The sequence below is a fragment of the Channa argus genome, chromosome 11 (assembly GCF_033026475.1).
Source record: "Channa argus isolate prfri chromosome 11, Channa argus male v1.0, whole genome shotgun sequence".
NCBI lineage: Eukaryota > Metazoa > Chordata > Actinopteri > Anabantiformes > Channidae > Channa > Channa argus.
The window spans coordinates 16,930,063-16,946,096 of NC_090207.1; the positions used below are offsets into that span (position 1 = coordinate 16,930,063).

Sequence of the window (16,034 nt, forward strand, 5' to 3'; positions counted from 1 at the left end):
ATATATATATACATATATATACATAGATATACATATATATATATGTATATATATATATATATATGTATATATATATGTATATATATATATATATTTTACAGTGTGTGTGTTTTGAGGGCCAATTTTGCTTTCATGCCTTCCTATTTGGAGCAATATGCCTATGTACTAACATCATGTAACCACATATTTCAGGTCTCTTTGCATGGCTGTTTCCAGCTCCTCACAATTCTCTCCAGTCATCCAGGGGAAAGTTTGTGTAAATTTGCAGTGGCTTAATTACTGAATAATTTAGACTATGCTCTAAATTAATGTAGACATTTCCATATTAATGTGTTTGCCTACCGATTCCACATTTATTTGCACTGCGGACAGGAGAGTAGCAATTATCACAGCATATCATAGCAGTTGTGCGGGTATTTCAGACATCATTATGTGGCTTGTCCACGACAGTGTGACTGTGAGTACCAGTCTATTGGACACAGTTTGGTGGATTCCTCAAATAGGCTGGCCATGCTTGTGCGAGTAAGATCTATCAAATCTTCCTCTGGGAGAAAAGGGTAAGGGGCCTTGCTTGTTTTTGACAAGGTGAGGTCCAATTTAGAATTCTCGCTGTTAGTGAATGTATTATTACATGCAGTAAGAATAAGGACAACAGCAAATAACCAAACACCTGCCAAGTCTACACAGCCAGTGTGTGCTGGTCAGTGCAGGAGCTGACTGCTCCACACAGGCACTAAGTTCTGCACATGTCCCAGGAGGTTGACAGCTCTCTGCTCCTCTTAACCACCCCCAACCCATTCCCCCACCTCACCTTATCTTTCTTTTCTTCTTCCTCAGTCTCATGACTGTTTGGCTCTTGTTAGGAGCTTGGCTGAGCAGGTTGGCACCCTTCACTGAAACAGCACCCAAGAGGGGGTTGTGACACAGAGAAATGCAAGCATGTGTATGTGCTTATGTGTCTGTGACCTCTCTCACTTGAGATACAGTAAATCATTACAGCAAGGTCCTTCGTTAAGGAAGCCAACCATCTTGGCACCTTTCAGCTGTGTCCATGAAAAAAAAAATGCCTGACAACTGTCTGACACTGTCTCTCAAACTCCCACCACATACGACACAACAATTATTTCCAAAAACAAACCAAACAGCAACACTAAATAAAGTAGAGTCATTTTATCCAATTTTTAAATGTCATTTGTTTACATAATGTATTTCTCATGTTACATTTCAGATTTTTGGCAGAAATAACATAAAACCTTTGAAAACGGCTGCATATGAGCATGACAGCTCACTCTTATCCCCACATGCCTTATGACCACCCTCTCCCTCCTTCCATCACCTTCTTCTTGTGTGTTACTGCAGTAACGAGGGGAGGCTAAGTTAGCTGGGCAGTCAGTAAGTCAGTCAGTCAGCCTGGCAGGTGGGTAGGCAGGCACCTGTTAACGGCTCCAGTGTGCCTGCAGGTCTCTAGGATCAAAAATCTCAGCAGAGGCACTCTGTCTTCCCCCATGAGCCAAGGAGAGAAAGAGAGTGATAGGTAGAGAGAACTGGAGAGAGAGCAATAGACAAACCGGCAGGGAAAGGAAAGAAGGGGTTTCTCTTACCTTACAAAAGCTCTTGATGATGCAATGAGCAAACACTACTAAATGTGCACATAATGCAGCTACAAACATAAGCTCATACACAGGCTTAAAAGGTACTCAGTAAGATAATGCCTCAACCTAAACCCTAACAGGTGCTGTTGAAATTGTGACAACTGTTATGACTTTGTCCTCTGCAGTACATGTCAGCTCCTGAATCTTTATGGACTAGTACCAGCTGTTTCCTGACTAGTTAACATTTTTTTATTATGGCCCCAGTCTGTTTAAGGGTGTGTCCACTCATTAAGTTCCTCTTGATGATCTTGTCATTGTTTCTAAGTTACATGAACAGAAATTCTTGCACGTTCCTTTGTCAAAACAAATGGCAGTGACCAGTGTTTAATAAACGGAGCACATTTCGCTGAAACAAATTTTAAAGTAATGGAAAAGCACAGATTTAGGGTGAGATCATAGATGTAGAAATGCAGACAACGTGGACTGTAGAGTCTACAGAGGAATATGAAGTTAAAATAACTTTCTAACATTCTGGTTACTATTTATTACTCTTGTTGTTTACAAATATTAAATATTTATTTAAATTTTCATGAGAAACAAGAGTAGGACTAGATCTTGAGAATTTAGCACAACAGATTTTCCATTCAGCTTTCATTTTGACATCATCAATTATCCTAAAACAGCTCTAAACCAGACATTTTTCCAACTCCGCTCACCTGCAGAGGTTAACATGGTATTGGCCTCAGTGTACAAGTACACAAAGGCAGGATCAGGTCCAATGCTCAATACTGGTATCGGCATTGAGACATCACTAGTTATACCAAGGTCCAGTTTTGACCCCTCAATTATCCATGATCTCCTGCATTCTAAAAAACACGCACTATTGACCTGACACCAATCTGAGCACATTTGTTGCTTTCAGCCTCCCCCCTCAATCCACCAGATGATTTGCACGTCCCCAAATCTCTTTAGAGAAAAATCATTAAAGTCCCAGTAACATACCTTCCATGTCTTCTGTCTGCATTTGGGTCTGCTCTTTTAAACCTTGTCACAAAATGCATAAAATATCACCCATGAATTAATAAACAAAGACGATTCGGATAAACAGTCAGCAGCTTTAGATTCTTCTATCGTCTCTCACACACACAAGCACAAACACTGAGAACAAGCCTTCCTCTCATAAGGTCCCCCACTGAACAGCATACAGAGAGGAAAAAAGATGTTTGGTGTGATTTCACCTCAATGTGCTACCAGGAAATAGCCTATTACTTATTCAGTACTTTCTCTTTGTCATTTTTGCATATATAAACTGTGAAATCTACCAAGGAGCACAAAAGCTTAAGAAACCGTGACTTGCTCTGAGACATAGACCCTGCGCTCAGACATTGATCTGGCAAAACTTCTATTCAAACTCAGCTACGTAGATTTCATTTCCATAGCCACTATGAATAAATTGGATACTTCAGCATATTCTACTTTTATTGATTTTGTAGTCACTTTGTTGGTTAAGTTGCTAGTATGCCTGATTTCATGTTAAGAGACTGAGCTGAGTAATAAGTTGACATATTGGAATAAAACTGAATTTGCTGGAACCCCGTTAGAAACAGCACATGTTTAAATTTCATCAGGTACAGTATTTATGCTGCGGTTTATAATTCATAGTCACTGGTTACTGGCCAACCAATGAGAGGCACTTGCTTTATGTTCTGTTTGCCTTATCCCTGTGTTGTCACTACATGGACAACCTGCAGGGACACCCTGACCCCATTCACAGTTATACACATTCACACGTAGAAACTATCCAGTACAACAGTCTGACCTGTGGCCGCTGAGCAGCTTCATTGGAGCAGTCAGAATTAGGGGCCTTGCTCAAGGGCACGGTAGTGCTGCTGTTTCATTTGTCACAATCATTACTAAATCACAGCCTCATGTTACTCAGTGATGCAGAACAAGTAATAGTAAAACCTGCTAAGAAGGCAATAGAGCATGGGCTAACCACCATAGCTTGAGGTATCAACCACAGAAGTGGATCTTTACCACAAGCACTTTGTTTTTTATGCAAATCCTAAGCAAGCCACAATTTTCAGTAAAAAAAATGAGTCTTTGATGTAAGCAAGGACAACACTTTACTAATGTACTGTGGAGAAAATAAGGGCACTAACTGACATTGCTTGGCATGGCCTTACTGTAAATGGAGCAGTGCTCATTCTTAATTTACAATGACATTTCTAGAAATGAGCTGCGGTGATTTTAGTGGGCCTGCAATGAACTGATTAGTGAAGACATTGATCTCACCTTTCTATGTAGTGTGTGTGAGCTATGTTATTGTGTATCATGGCCTTGTTCTCTTACCATTTCAAACAGTCCATTTTCTGCCATGCTAATGGCAGTTTTATGGGGTTAAGGAGATAAATAAATCCTCCCTGTCACCTCATTTAAAATCAAATGCCACTTAATTATAGCTGTATGTGTTTTCAAACACTTTGCATAATTTATTGTTCTGCTTCATCCTAATCTCCAGATCTTTATCACTAGTGCTCTATTTTACCCCCTCTGTCCTTATAATAAAATTATAATGCTCCCGCTCTCAGTTTTTCTTGTTCTTTCTCGCTGCCAACAGCAGTGTGAAAGAGATAAGGAAGGCGATGAAAAGGCATTTTTAAGTTGTGCCTCACCTTGTAGGGATTTGATGCTGTAAAGGTCTATTGTCAACTCAGGAGAGCATACATGCACACACTCACAAAAGTACACACAGCCCTCTGGCAGTGTTACATTTCTTACAACCAAAATACAAACATTGTCAAATTCTATGAAAAGAGCGAAGTAACAATATCATTCATGATTTAGTTACAGGCACACATATCACAAAAAACAACTATGCAGCGAAACACTAGTCTTAAGTCTCTTTTAGTTTTCCCTGCTTTGCATTTATACTGTGCATGTCGTCACTTACATTTCTTTGTAGCACTGATGTCCTAGAAACAAATGAGGAAACAAATGAGCACAATAGTGACATTAATGTACTAGTTCAGGGTACTGTAGATCATAAAGGGAGGTTAGGGGCACTAATATGCTACGTTGCAAGGTGAAGCTGCCGTTGTCAACACTAAATGTCAGATGATATCATTCATTCTCTCTAAAAAGAGAAAATTGAGTAAAAGTTTGTATCCTGTCTCTAGCGACCTTGTCCACATTCCCACAAGACTTTCTTTTGAGATTAAATTACTTGCCAGTTATGACAGTGGAGCAGAAGCAGAACTTTTAGAAATGCTGTGATTAAAAGCGAAGTAAAATACTGGCTGAGATGGATTTAATTTAGAATACAAATTAGATTCACATCATTCATCAACTACAATAAATGTAGAGGAAGTAAGTTCGGAGGGACACAAATATGACAACCAGTGTGGTGACAATAAATGGCACAGGCAAAACAGACAGGACTTACATTGACTGCAAACTAAGACCACACCATATATTCCGTCAGAATTTGTACGAGAATATATATCTCACTACGCATGCATATATTTATTTTGCTTTGCATTCCTCACTTTGCATACTATATAGCTGCAGCTGCTGAATGGAGTAGTACAGTAATTGCCCATCAGTACACTAAATCAGAAAACAGATTTATAATCAGTGGATCTTGATTCATGAGCATTTTTTATCATATAACCAAAGTACAACAATCGCAGCAGTAGTTTAGGTCAGCAACAGAGGCAACATCTAAAACAGTATCATTTTCTTTTTTACATACCAATGATTAAGAGAGCAAATAGAAGATCCAACTGTTATGAATTGTGTACATAAAATAGAACAAATATGCCTCATTAATTGGGATAGTCCATTTCTTTAGTCACCTTGGGCAAAAAAAATGTCTTTCATCCAAGTTGGTGAAGGATCCTTTGGGGGTGGATACACACACACACACACACACACACAAACACACACACAATATGTAACACCTTTATCAATGAGCCTCATCCAGCGTGAATTACAAGCAGATGGTGTGTGCATACCTAACAAGGTATGTTTGTGGCTTTCTGTTCCACAGGCTCAAAAGCAGTGGCTGTTGCAGCGTTACCATAACTAGGTAATGGATGGGAGGAGCATGCAGTTGCGCATCCTCTCTATGGGCCTTCCATCCTGGGCCAGTCGATGGACCAGACAGGCTGAGGCTTAGTATATCACATAGATCCCACGGCCGGACAGCAAAGCAGATACAAGTCAATAGAAAGGTGCTGCTTTTGAATATTCACATTTGTGTCTATAGCAGGCTGCATAATAATTGGCCACTGTGAGACAGAGAGACAGAGAGATTCCTAAAGAGAAAGTGAGAAACTATAGGTGAAGAGTATATAGTGCCGCTGATGCTGGCTGTGTGTGAGAGGTTGGGTTGTATTCTCTTCATTGAGTGACTTAACAGCTAGATGTGGGTCACTTAAAGCAACAAAATCAATGTAATCTAACTCAATCTGCTTTACTGTGCAAAATATTGCAAATAAAATAATACAGAGTATAAGTTACAGATGGACACTGCACTACATAATTACAACAAAGTAAACTGCTTAGGCTTAAAAGCCATCAATCATGTACAGTACATCCAAACATATTCCCTATAGAGTGGCATAAAGATATTGCTATTGAGCTTTCGAAATGTCAGGGCAACGGAAACCCAGGCATTGTGCAATTACATAATGATTATTGCAAAAGTTTCTCCACCTTACTCAGTGTGGCTGTAATATGCAGTGGATGGCCATGGGGGTTCATTAGTGAGAACAGGCTGCTGTTGAAAAGCTCCCGTTTCACCTCTGATCCCGACTAATGTGATTTGGACCTGAGATTGGTAGTGGAGAGATTAGATGCTAGCTTACCTCAGGGTGGGAACCAGAGAAGGAGACATACATCAATGTTGTTTGCTTTCAAACTCAAACGTCTTCTCACCTCTAATTTGCTCTGAAGCATCTGCAAAAAAAACAGACTAGAAACCATTCATGGTCTAATTTATTTCCAGCAATGAAGAACTGGCTGGGCTGAGCACTTGCTAATCCACTGTGTTACATTTTGGAGTACATGATTTGGGCTTTCATAACAAATCAATTGATTTGTTGTGAGTAGAAATGTAGAACTGAGGATCAGCTACAGATGACAACTGTGTTAGCATTCTCTTCTTATTACCTCATGGCTTACCCCATGGCCCGCACTGCCAGTTGCAATGTCAGGCTACTCCTTCTTTCATTTCCTTTTCATTAAGCCTCTGCCTTCTCTGTCACTTCTTAGTCTCCATGCTTACAGCCCCTCCACCGCCGTCCATATACTCATCGTTCCCCCTCCTCCTCCACTTGCATTATGTCTCTACCTCTTTCCTTTCCCTCACTCCTCTCTCCCCCTCTCATTAGGTCATAGTTGTGGTGATTTGTCAGAGTGGCTGTGTTGATTAATAGGCCAATGGAGCCCCTATATTTGGGGGCTGTCAGCAGGGCTCCAGAGTGCCAGGGCCGCCACACTGAGCTCCCTCACCACCCAGGTGGCCCCATTTGGGCTAAATGAGCTGTGAAGGGTCCCAGCTATGCCCGCCTGCCCCACATCAAGATATTATGCACAAACACACACAGGTACAGACACAAAAAGGCACAAACACATGCGGGCATACATCCACACACCCACACACACCCTCACATCTGAGATGCAAGCACACATGCAGGCACGCTCACGTACTCAACACCCTGCCTCTCACTGCCACGCACCCCTGCTTTCCCACATGATTTGTCACACTCCATCAATACACAATAAGTTACTGTCACTCTAGCCTGTCAATGGGCCCTGTCTTCAGCAGACCCCTCTGAACTCTTTCTAGAAGAGGGAAAAAATTGGTGAGTGTTGTGAGAATCAGGAAATGGGGAAACAAAAGAGAATAAAAGAGAAATAGCCAGACAAGGAAATTAAAGACAGGTAGATGGACAGAAAAGGAGAGAATGAGGGAGATATTAAGCAAATTGCTTCGCTATGCATCCCACATCCCAGTGGAGGGCTTATGCAGCTTGTCCTGGTCCAAGTACTCAGTTTCAAGGAAATAAGTCTGATCCTGTGCGTGTGTGTGTGTGTGTGTGTGTGTGTGTGTGTGTGTGTGTGGGGGGGGGGGGGGGGGGGGGGGTTGTGAATGTGAATGTGAACATCCCTCTTTGCAAGATTATTTTTGTTTCCCCCCAAACTAGGAGGGGGAGACCTTGGTGAATGAGATCAACCTGCCACATCTGCACACACACACACACACACACACACACACACACACAGTCCCACAATGCACATGCACGAGCACACACACCTCCTCAATGATTCAATCAGATGATGGGTATTGGAGGGGAAACTGAATCTGTGAAGGTCAGAAAAGTCTGAACGGTAACATCCACCACTGCAGGCTACTGCCACTGTCTCCACTCCTACACTGTCATTGCTGCTGGCCGGCTAGCTCTCATTATCAACTTACTTCATCAAATACACTTCATTATCAGCTTGTCCTTAACAGACAGATGGGATGAACCCTCCAGCAAATGACAAAGTAACTGGTATAAAGTGATCCCTTTTAACATCTATTGAATGAACAGGTCATAACACATATAGTTCACTGCTATTAGTTTATCTGTGATTTACGCTTGATTGGACATCTGGAGATAAAAAGTGGTATGTTTCTTCAGAAAATACTGTTTAATTGTACCAATGGCTATGCATTATAATTACATCTGAAGTGATTATAGTCATTATGAAGTCGTTATTTCTGAAACTGTTGAACATATGAAAGGCGGATGGATACATTGGCTGAATAGACAGCTGTTACTGAAGATGTAAGTAACTGACAGCCCTATCACGCAGGCAATATGGACGACCATGAAATTAAGACTCAACGTATAGTAATTACAATGACAATGAGCTTTGTTTGACGTGTCAAGTATCAATCTAACACTTGCCAGGCAGCTTTCATATCATAGCTAATAGGCAGTTGGCGGGCCCAGGCCGTTGCCAACCACTGAACCAAACTATTCACAAGCTGGCCCTTGTCATTGTGCTCAGCAGTTGACGTAACCATAACACACACACATCAGCTACATCTGCCCCCATGCAAATGAGCACATTAGAGAAGACCTCAGAGAGCAGAGCGTGGCAAATAAATCCAGCTCGGGTGAAAAATGTAGCCTTTACCATGCGTGTCCAACCCCATCTATTTAACCTAATTACACACACCATACCAGGTAATAAAAGTCTGCATGCCATCAATTCTGACATCTCATCCAGGGCACTGCGAGGAATGTCTACAAGGATCTATAAATCCTCATGATAGTGATCTTTTCTTTTTGTTAAAGTGTGTGAATAGGTGTATCTGTGGGTGGCTGTGTCTTTTCTCCATGAATGTATTATTTGTGAGAGAGACAAGTAGTAATATGACTCCCACACACTTATGGCATGTGTGTATGTGTCTTTTTAACTACTGCTGGCAATGTAGGCAATGTACAACTCAACTGTGTGCAGCTGAGTTATAATTTCTTCTTGGATGCAGGAGGATGTCACATAAAAAGACAAACCCACCAGTAGAGTTCAACCATCCTGATCCTCTTTATTGGCTAATCCAAAGTGAAAAGACAAAAAAACAAATATCAGATTTATAAAGCAGTAAAACATGTAAGCAATCCCAGTTTTGGCCGGCTGCTGTTCCTACCCAGGTGTTTCATGTCCCTTGCTGACGGGCCCATCTGTCACATCCGAGGTCAGGCGGAACACGGCTGCAGGTACTTTTACTTTCTAACGTCACGCCTAGCGATTGGTTAAAGAAAACAGTACAGAGTTTCTGAATGGCCACTGCCAGTGTTTTAGCCACAGGCGACTGGAGATAAATAGATACGGTCACAGTGGCTTCACTGGCACTCTCTTTCCCTTTGTCTGCAGCGCACCTGAGCTACACCTGACTCCCACCCCACCCATGAATGTGGATCCATGAAAGAGTGGATGAAGTGGTATTGCGAAGCAAGGCAAAAAAGGAAGGATGGGGGAAATGAAGCCTATTGCTGACTGACGACAACGTGGAAACCTTTCACCTCTCTCGTTATTTGGAAGAATGAAGCATTCATGTCAGATGAGCTGCAGAGCTGCATTTTGGAAGATGGTCTACTGCATGCTATAGCTTGTTAAGTGAAAGAAGCACAAAGAAAAAGAGAAATAAATATTTAGGAGATTACTATAACATTCAATGGTTGCACAGCTGAATTAAAGAGTAATTTATTTCAACTCTGCTGCCATATTACTTTGTGTTCAGTGGGGTGCCTGATATTTCATTTAAGGAAACACTGAAACTGAAACTTTACAGTAATACTCAAAAATCGCTAATAAAGGTCAGAACTAAAAAACATTAACAACTTAAATTGCACACACATGCCTTTCTCCATGTTTTGCTCACTTTCTTTTTCTCCTCATATCTACAGTATGGCATATCACCCGCCCAGTCTGCAAATTCCAGCTCCCTGAAAAAAAAGGGGAAAAAATGGAAAAGGATCACCACACCTGGATTTCCACTCCAGGATGTCACCCATGGAATTCAGCAGAAAAGCTAATCCATCAAAGTCTGTAAAAAGAACAGTGCGAGTGCTTGTATTTTCTATTAAAAAGGATTACTCCATTACCAAAACACGGTTTGAAAGCGAGCTCAGAATATATGGTTTGGTAAATTGATTTATGACAGTGTTGGTTTTTGGATAAGTAGGGGCTTTGTGTCACAAACAATCACTGTTTCATATGGCTGGCTAAGAAAAGATAGTAAATTCACAGCCACTGGTATAAGAACATTAGCCTGTTGTGGCCCCTGTCACTGTAGAAAACGCTAAATGGTTCATATTGAAAGAGGAGTTTAGTGGGAGGAGAGATAGTCTCACTGAACTTTGTGCTTTTTTTAAAAAGTCTCATGCACACCAACACAATTGCACAAATACAAAGATTTAAAAACAGAGGCTCTCTAACATCTACAATATTATTTATGAAGATACACACAGCACACAATGCTGGTTAAATGGCGATTTTCTGTTGGTTCATAATGATTATGCTCTTCTTCACTGTCACATTTTTTGTGCATTGTGCTTTGACTCTCTGCAGATCTCCCACCTTCAAAGCTACTCCAGTGCAATTGTTGTCTCAGTCACCTATTATAAACAACGCATTTTTAGAGAAAAGGCTGTAATTGTGCAAAAGTGTGGCACAAATGGCTTTGTAACATTACTGTATACCTTTCTTCAACGTAGCTCTTACACAGAGCCTGAAAGCTCTCGCCAATTGAAGTTCTGCTTTCATCCAGCATAAAAGCTATGTTTGCAATTGAGCTTTGGTGCTATACCTTTCCTCGCCTCTACCCCCACCCTCTCCACCTTGTTTCATATGAGTGCACAACCACAATAGCTTGAGTAATGGGTCCAAAATGTCTTTTCCCCGAACAAAATCACTGTTTTTGTAGGTCATGCAGAGGTAACTTTGAGACCCGTACAACTTGAACAGACTACTGCTATTACTAATTCCTTTCTCTCTCTCTCTCTCTCTCTCTCTCTCTATTCTAATAGTGAAATCATTCTGCAGTACCTTACAGGACCCATCATTTAGCTGGACTCACTGCAATATATAAAGAAAGAGAGAGAAACACGCAGAGAAAAATACAGGGGAAGAAAGAGAGAACACAGGTCAACCACAGAGCTTTTTCCTTGTTTGAAAATGTCAACATCAAAGTGAGGCTTCTCTCCACTTGTGGGGGTGTGCTGGTGGGCCATGGATGTTTCCCTGCTGCTGAATGAATCGGGGTCCAAAGCCAAACCGAGAGCAGTCTAAAATAGTCTGGTGACTGTGGTTATGGCCTCAAATTGTATATGAGTCGAAGCTGCATGCTTTTAGCGCCCAGCCAATGGCCCTGTTTGTTGCATTACGTCGCAGCTAAGTTTCCTAGGGAGAAAAGTGCTTGAGTGTTACACAGTAGAAAGTTACTGTCTTACCTCAAAATCCATTAATTTGCCATGTACATCACAAACACCATAACATAAATTAGATTGCTGACAATTGTGCCAATGTAAGGGCAATGCTCAACAGCTGTAAATGGACATAAGTCATATCAAACCTACCTTCTTATCCAAACTCTTGGTATCTTACCTACTGCTGACATAATATCTTCTGACATGTATTCTTTTTCACATATAAAAGTGTGTTGTCAGTGTGAGCACGTGTGTATATTTGTGCGTGTTTAGAAGTGTGAGCAGGCTGCAGACAGTGGCCACTGGGAAATCAAGGAACACTTTGTCATGCATCCTTAAATGTGTGACACTGCCTCTCATGAGACGGTGCCTGATTGGTCTACGAGGCATCAAAGAATGACGGGTGAGTGATGTCCTCAAGGGGATATAGTGTGTGTGTGTATGTGTGCGTGAGTTGTCTGTTGTGCATGTGGTAGTGTGTTGGCTGGGGTTAGAGACACAGGACAGCACTGTGACATGTCTGGGTGGCACCTTGTCAAAGCCAGCTGGCAAATCGTAATGTTGCCATCAGGGAGTCATACACCACACCAGTCTCAGTTTTCAAGATTCACATTGTTTAAACACTTAACACATTTATCCAAGTCCAAACCCACAGAAACCTAATCAGAGCTTTTTAAACTCAGCTTAGGGGAATAAATGTGCATTAACCAACTGATAATGATGACAGGATTAGTAAATGACACAAATTCTATAAAAAACAAAAACAAAAAACAAAAACAAAATTTTGTCCCCAAAATGGTGAATAAACAAGGTAAAGCATGTCTCACTAAGAAGCTAACAAGAAATGCACAACTCCGCAGTAACTCCGAGTTTGACTTCTAACATTACGTTCCTCTTTAATAGCTGGTGCTGGGTAGAGAGATAATGTTTGAGAAATAAAAGTGTTTATGTAATATAATAAGGAGGTAGCATGAGCCCACAGCTCTTATGTAGTTTTTTTTAAGCAAAACAAAAGCTGCAGCTTCATTCCCTACTGTATGACTTGTGTATGACTGCTGTAAAGGAGAACTGAAATACAAAACCAACAGGGGACAGGCATAATTACAAGCATGTCCCTCAAATTTACTTTTTCTTACTAAGCTACTGGCATAGAGCAGACAATAGCCTGTCATCTTTATTTTGCATTTGTTTTTACTGTTTTGCTGCTGTATTTTCATCAGCAGATAAGGACTGGCATGGAGTGAGAGAGAGTGTTTAACTTTGTCTCTCTGGTCTCTGGTTCTGATTGATGGTAGCAGCACTTACCACCCGAGAGGTGGGGAGAGAGAGAGAGAGAGAGAGACACAGAGACAGAGTGAGAGAGGAGGAGGATTTACGCTGGCACCGCGTTTTTGTCCAATTAATAGATTGCCAGTGTGTTGCGTATTTTGCATGACAAAGGAGGCTAATATTAAACTGCCATTTGTAATGAAAATGCACTTTGCAAATTAAAAAGTGCAGAAACCCAATTTTTCCTACCTCTTTAGGAAATAAACAGTCCTTAACCAATTAAAGCGCATTGTAATAATTCTGTGATTTATTGCAGGTTGTTTAACTTTCAAAACTTGGCTAACCTATATTAAGGTCACAATCCATCATGTCTTGCATGGAGTGCTGTGGAGTAATGGCTGTTGTATTAGCTGCTTTTGATGATAGTATGAAAGAAGTATTAGCACTTGTCAACAAAACTGCTTACAACATAACATTAGCATGCATGAGCTGCATCGCCTATTCATTATCTTGGCAGTTCCACACACGCGGTTAGTGCCTTATAAAACATTTTGCTGGGCCGAGAGCACACGCACTCTGTTTGGTTTTGTGATAGAGAGGCAACATGCAAACCAGGGGGCGAGCTCTGGATGCAATGCAAACAAGCACCGGAAAGATGAAACAGTCTCTGAGACACCCAAGTGAGGGAGGGAGGGAAGGGCGAGGAAGAGAAAGAAGGAATGAGGGATGGTAAGGATAAAGAAGATCACTCTCCATCTTTGCTTTGATCACTTGTGCTATAAACACACAAAAAGAATGTCCAAAGGCCGACAGAGGAAGAAAGGGAGGGAGGACAGAGGAGACGAAATGGACGAATGCACTAAGGGTAACAGAGAGTGCAATGTTATGAAAAAGCTACTGGCTGTAAGAGTTTAGCTGAAGCTGAATGATGACTGGCAAGAAAAAGGTAGTACCAGACAAAAAGGGAGAAGAGATGGACACCAAAAAAACTTAGCTATGATGGTAACATTTGGAGGGCTGCTGAGGCAGATGAAATGTGGACAAAAAAGAAAGCTTTGGTGGTAAGTAGGACCCAATCTGAAAGACAGCAGTATGGATGTGATGAGGGGTTTGAGAGTGAAACACAAGTTGAAACAGACAGAGGGAAAGAAGGAGAAACAGATGTAAACACAGAGAAAGAGTTACAGCTGAAGGGCACGGCAGGGTACCAGCCAGAGAGAGAAAGATGCAGAGATGCAGGGCGGTGTGACATGGTGACATTTGCCTCCACAAATGGGCTCTCTGGCTTTAGCTGCACAGTCTGGTGCGATGCCCCCCGACTGTGAGCCAAGAATGCACTTAGCTCAACAAGAGCAAATGAATGGCCCTGTTTTGACTTCTACCATTACACTCCTTCTCTCTGATAGCTGGTGCTGGGCAGAGTGGGTCTTTGTTGAAGCACAGGGATCCCTGCGTGTTTAAACACCCCCACACCATGGTCTAATTAATGTGTTAAATCAGCAGTTGGATAATATGTGGATTCAGTATTCAGTCTTTGATTCTATAGTTCCAGTTCAGCTGGCTTGGTGCTGTCAAAAGGCAATTAAAATTAAATTCAAGTGTCAACATACATTGTTACAAATGGGAATGCATCTACAAACAAAAAGCAGTAAAGCAGATGCTAATTTATAATACATATGTACAGTTTCATTTCTGAACATATCAAACATTCTCATTGAAACCCTATAGAACTATGGAATCCACCCAACAGGAGCCATACAAACACCTGACAATCCCACAAACACATCAACAACAGGCTATTTAGCAGCCAAAGCCACCAAGCCAGCTATTCAATAGAGCTAATTGCATCCGCTAAGGATTCTCATATCCTAGGGCACATTGCTAAACATCAGGCTTATCTTATTTGTTTTGCTTTTTCCTAGAAATCCATTTTAGACCCACGGTCTCATCCCTTACACAGAATTCTTTTCCCTTTGTTGGTAAGAAAAGAGCTCATTCATAAGTAGTATTGGCATTAGTTAGCATTTTTTCTCTGAAACAAATCCTTAATGTCAATTATTTAATGCTTATCCGCATGGTATAGTTATCTCTTTAGGGAGCCTGAAAAAACTATTAGTGTGTTTCTCCCAACGTGAAGACACAGGTATACACAGGCATATGCATCAACTGTATAATTATGTGTACAGAAGATATTTGTTAACAGAAGCACGTATATGCTACATAGAACATTCTGGCTTTCATATTAATACTTGGACTGTAGCAGTTACAATTACATGACTCTATACACTGTCGTTCTCTGATCACTCAGTCCCTTGACCGCTCTGCATGTGTTGATATTCAAATCTGTCTCCCTCTTTTTCTCTGTAGCTCAAGCTCCCTGATGATTATTCATGTGCGTTTAACTCTCAAACAGCCCCTCATTAACTGTGGCACGCTGGGCCATACGTTGGGCCAAATTATGCAGCTTTGACATACACAAACCATCAGGGGGGAGGGTGGGAGGGAGTGCAGTCGTCAGGATAAAAGGCCTGGCTCTCTACTTGGTCCTCTCTAACCATATATAATGGCTGCCAACATGCCTGTATGGTCTTTTAAAGCTATCAGTGCTTTCACTTTTAAAGGAGTGAGGCTTGGGTTAGGGGCAAGGGGGGTGAGGAGTGGAGAGCTGGAGAAGAAGGGGAAAGGGGGGTGAAGTGGTAAACACTGAGTCAGAATTAGACCCCCACTATGAAATATACAGTCTGGAGAATGGTCGATGAAGTTAAAAAAGAGCCACACTAGAACTAGGGATTTTCCAAGTTGATATACAGAGTAGGCATCAGAAAAAAAGCTGATGATTGGTTTCCTCTTGAGCCATTTGCGAATGTCTAGTGCCAAGAACACCAGTTGTCAAAATGTAAAACTGGGCTGCATTACAATATATTTCTAACAATAAATAAACAGGAGTAAGAAGTTTAAATTAATGATATACATGCATTGAAAAACCTGCTTCGACCATATTTCACATTTTGCAGGAGCTGCTGCTGGTGGAAAACTACATTTGAAATTTTGTGTTTTGTTCATGCTCCAAACCAAGACACTGTTCTCTCCACAAATATGTAAAAATTTCTACAGCACACTAAAACTCCAAAATGCCATAAAGCACCATTAAGGAAAACTACTGTAATATGGGCTATGATATCTT

General features: G+C 41.2%; 1 protein-coding gene across 5 annotated transcripts in view; it reads right to left on the bottom strand.

Annotated features, from left to right (window-relative positions):
- The window catches only part of kiaa0825 (KIAA0825 ortholog), a 111,827-nt gene that overhangs the window by 6,755 nt on the left and 89,038 nt on the right, over positions 1 to 16,034 (bottom strand). Inside the window, exons 23-24 of one of the 5 annotated variants that reach the window (XM_067520715.1) lie at positions 10,036 to 10,099; positions 9,257 to 9,762 (exon numbers count right to left, since the gene is read on the bottom strand). The exons of 3 other annotated variants lie outside the window; for them this stretch is intronic. In XM_067520715.1, the coding sequence (XP_067376816.1) occupies positions 9,757 to 9,762; positions 10,036 to 10,099 (70 nt within the window). In that variant the 3' untranslated portion in view covers positions 9,257 to 9,756. Of the gene's footprint in view, positions 1 to 9,256; positions 9,763 to 9,972; positions 10,100 to 16,034 lie in introns of those variants that run through there. One more of the 5 variants, XM_067520714.1, reaches the window with a different exon arrangement.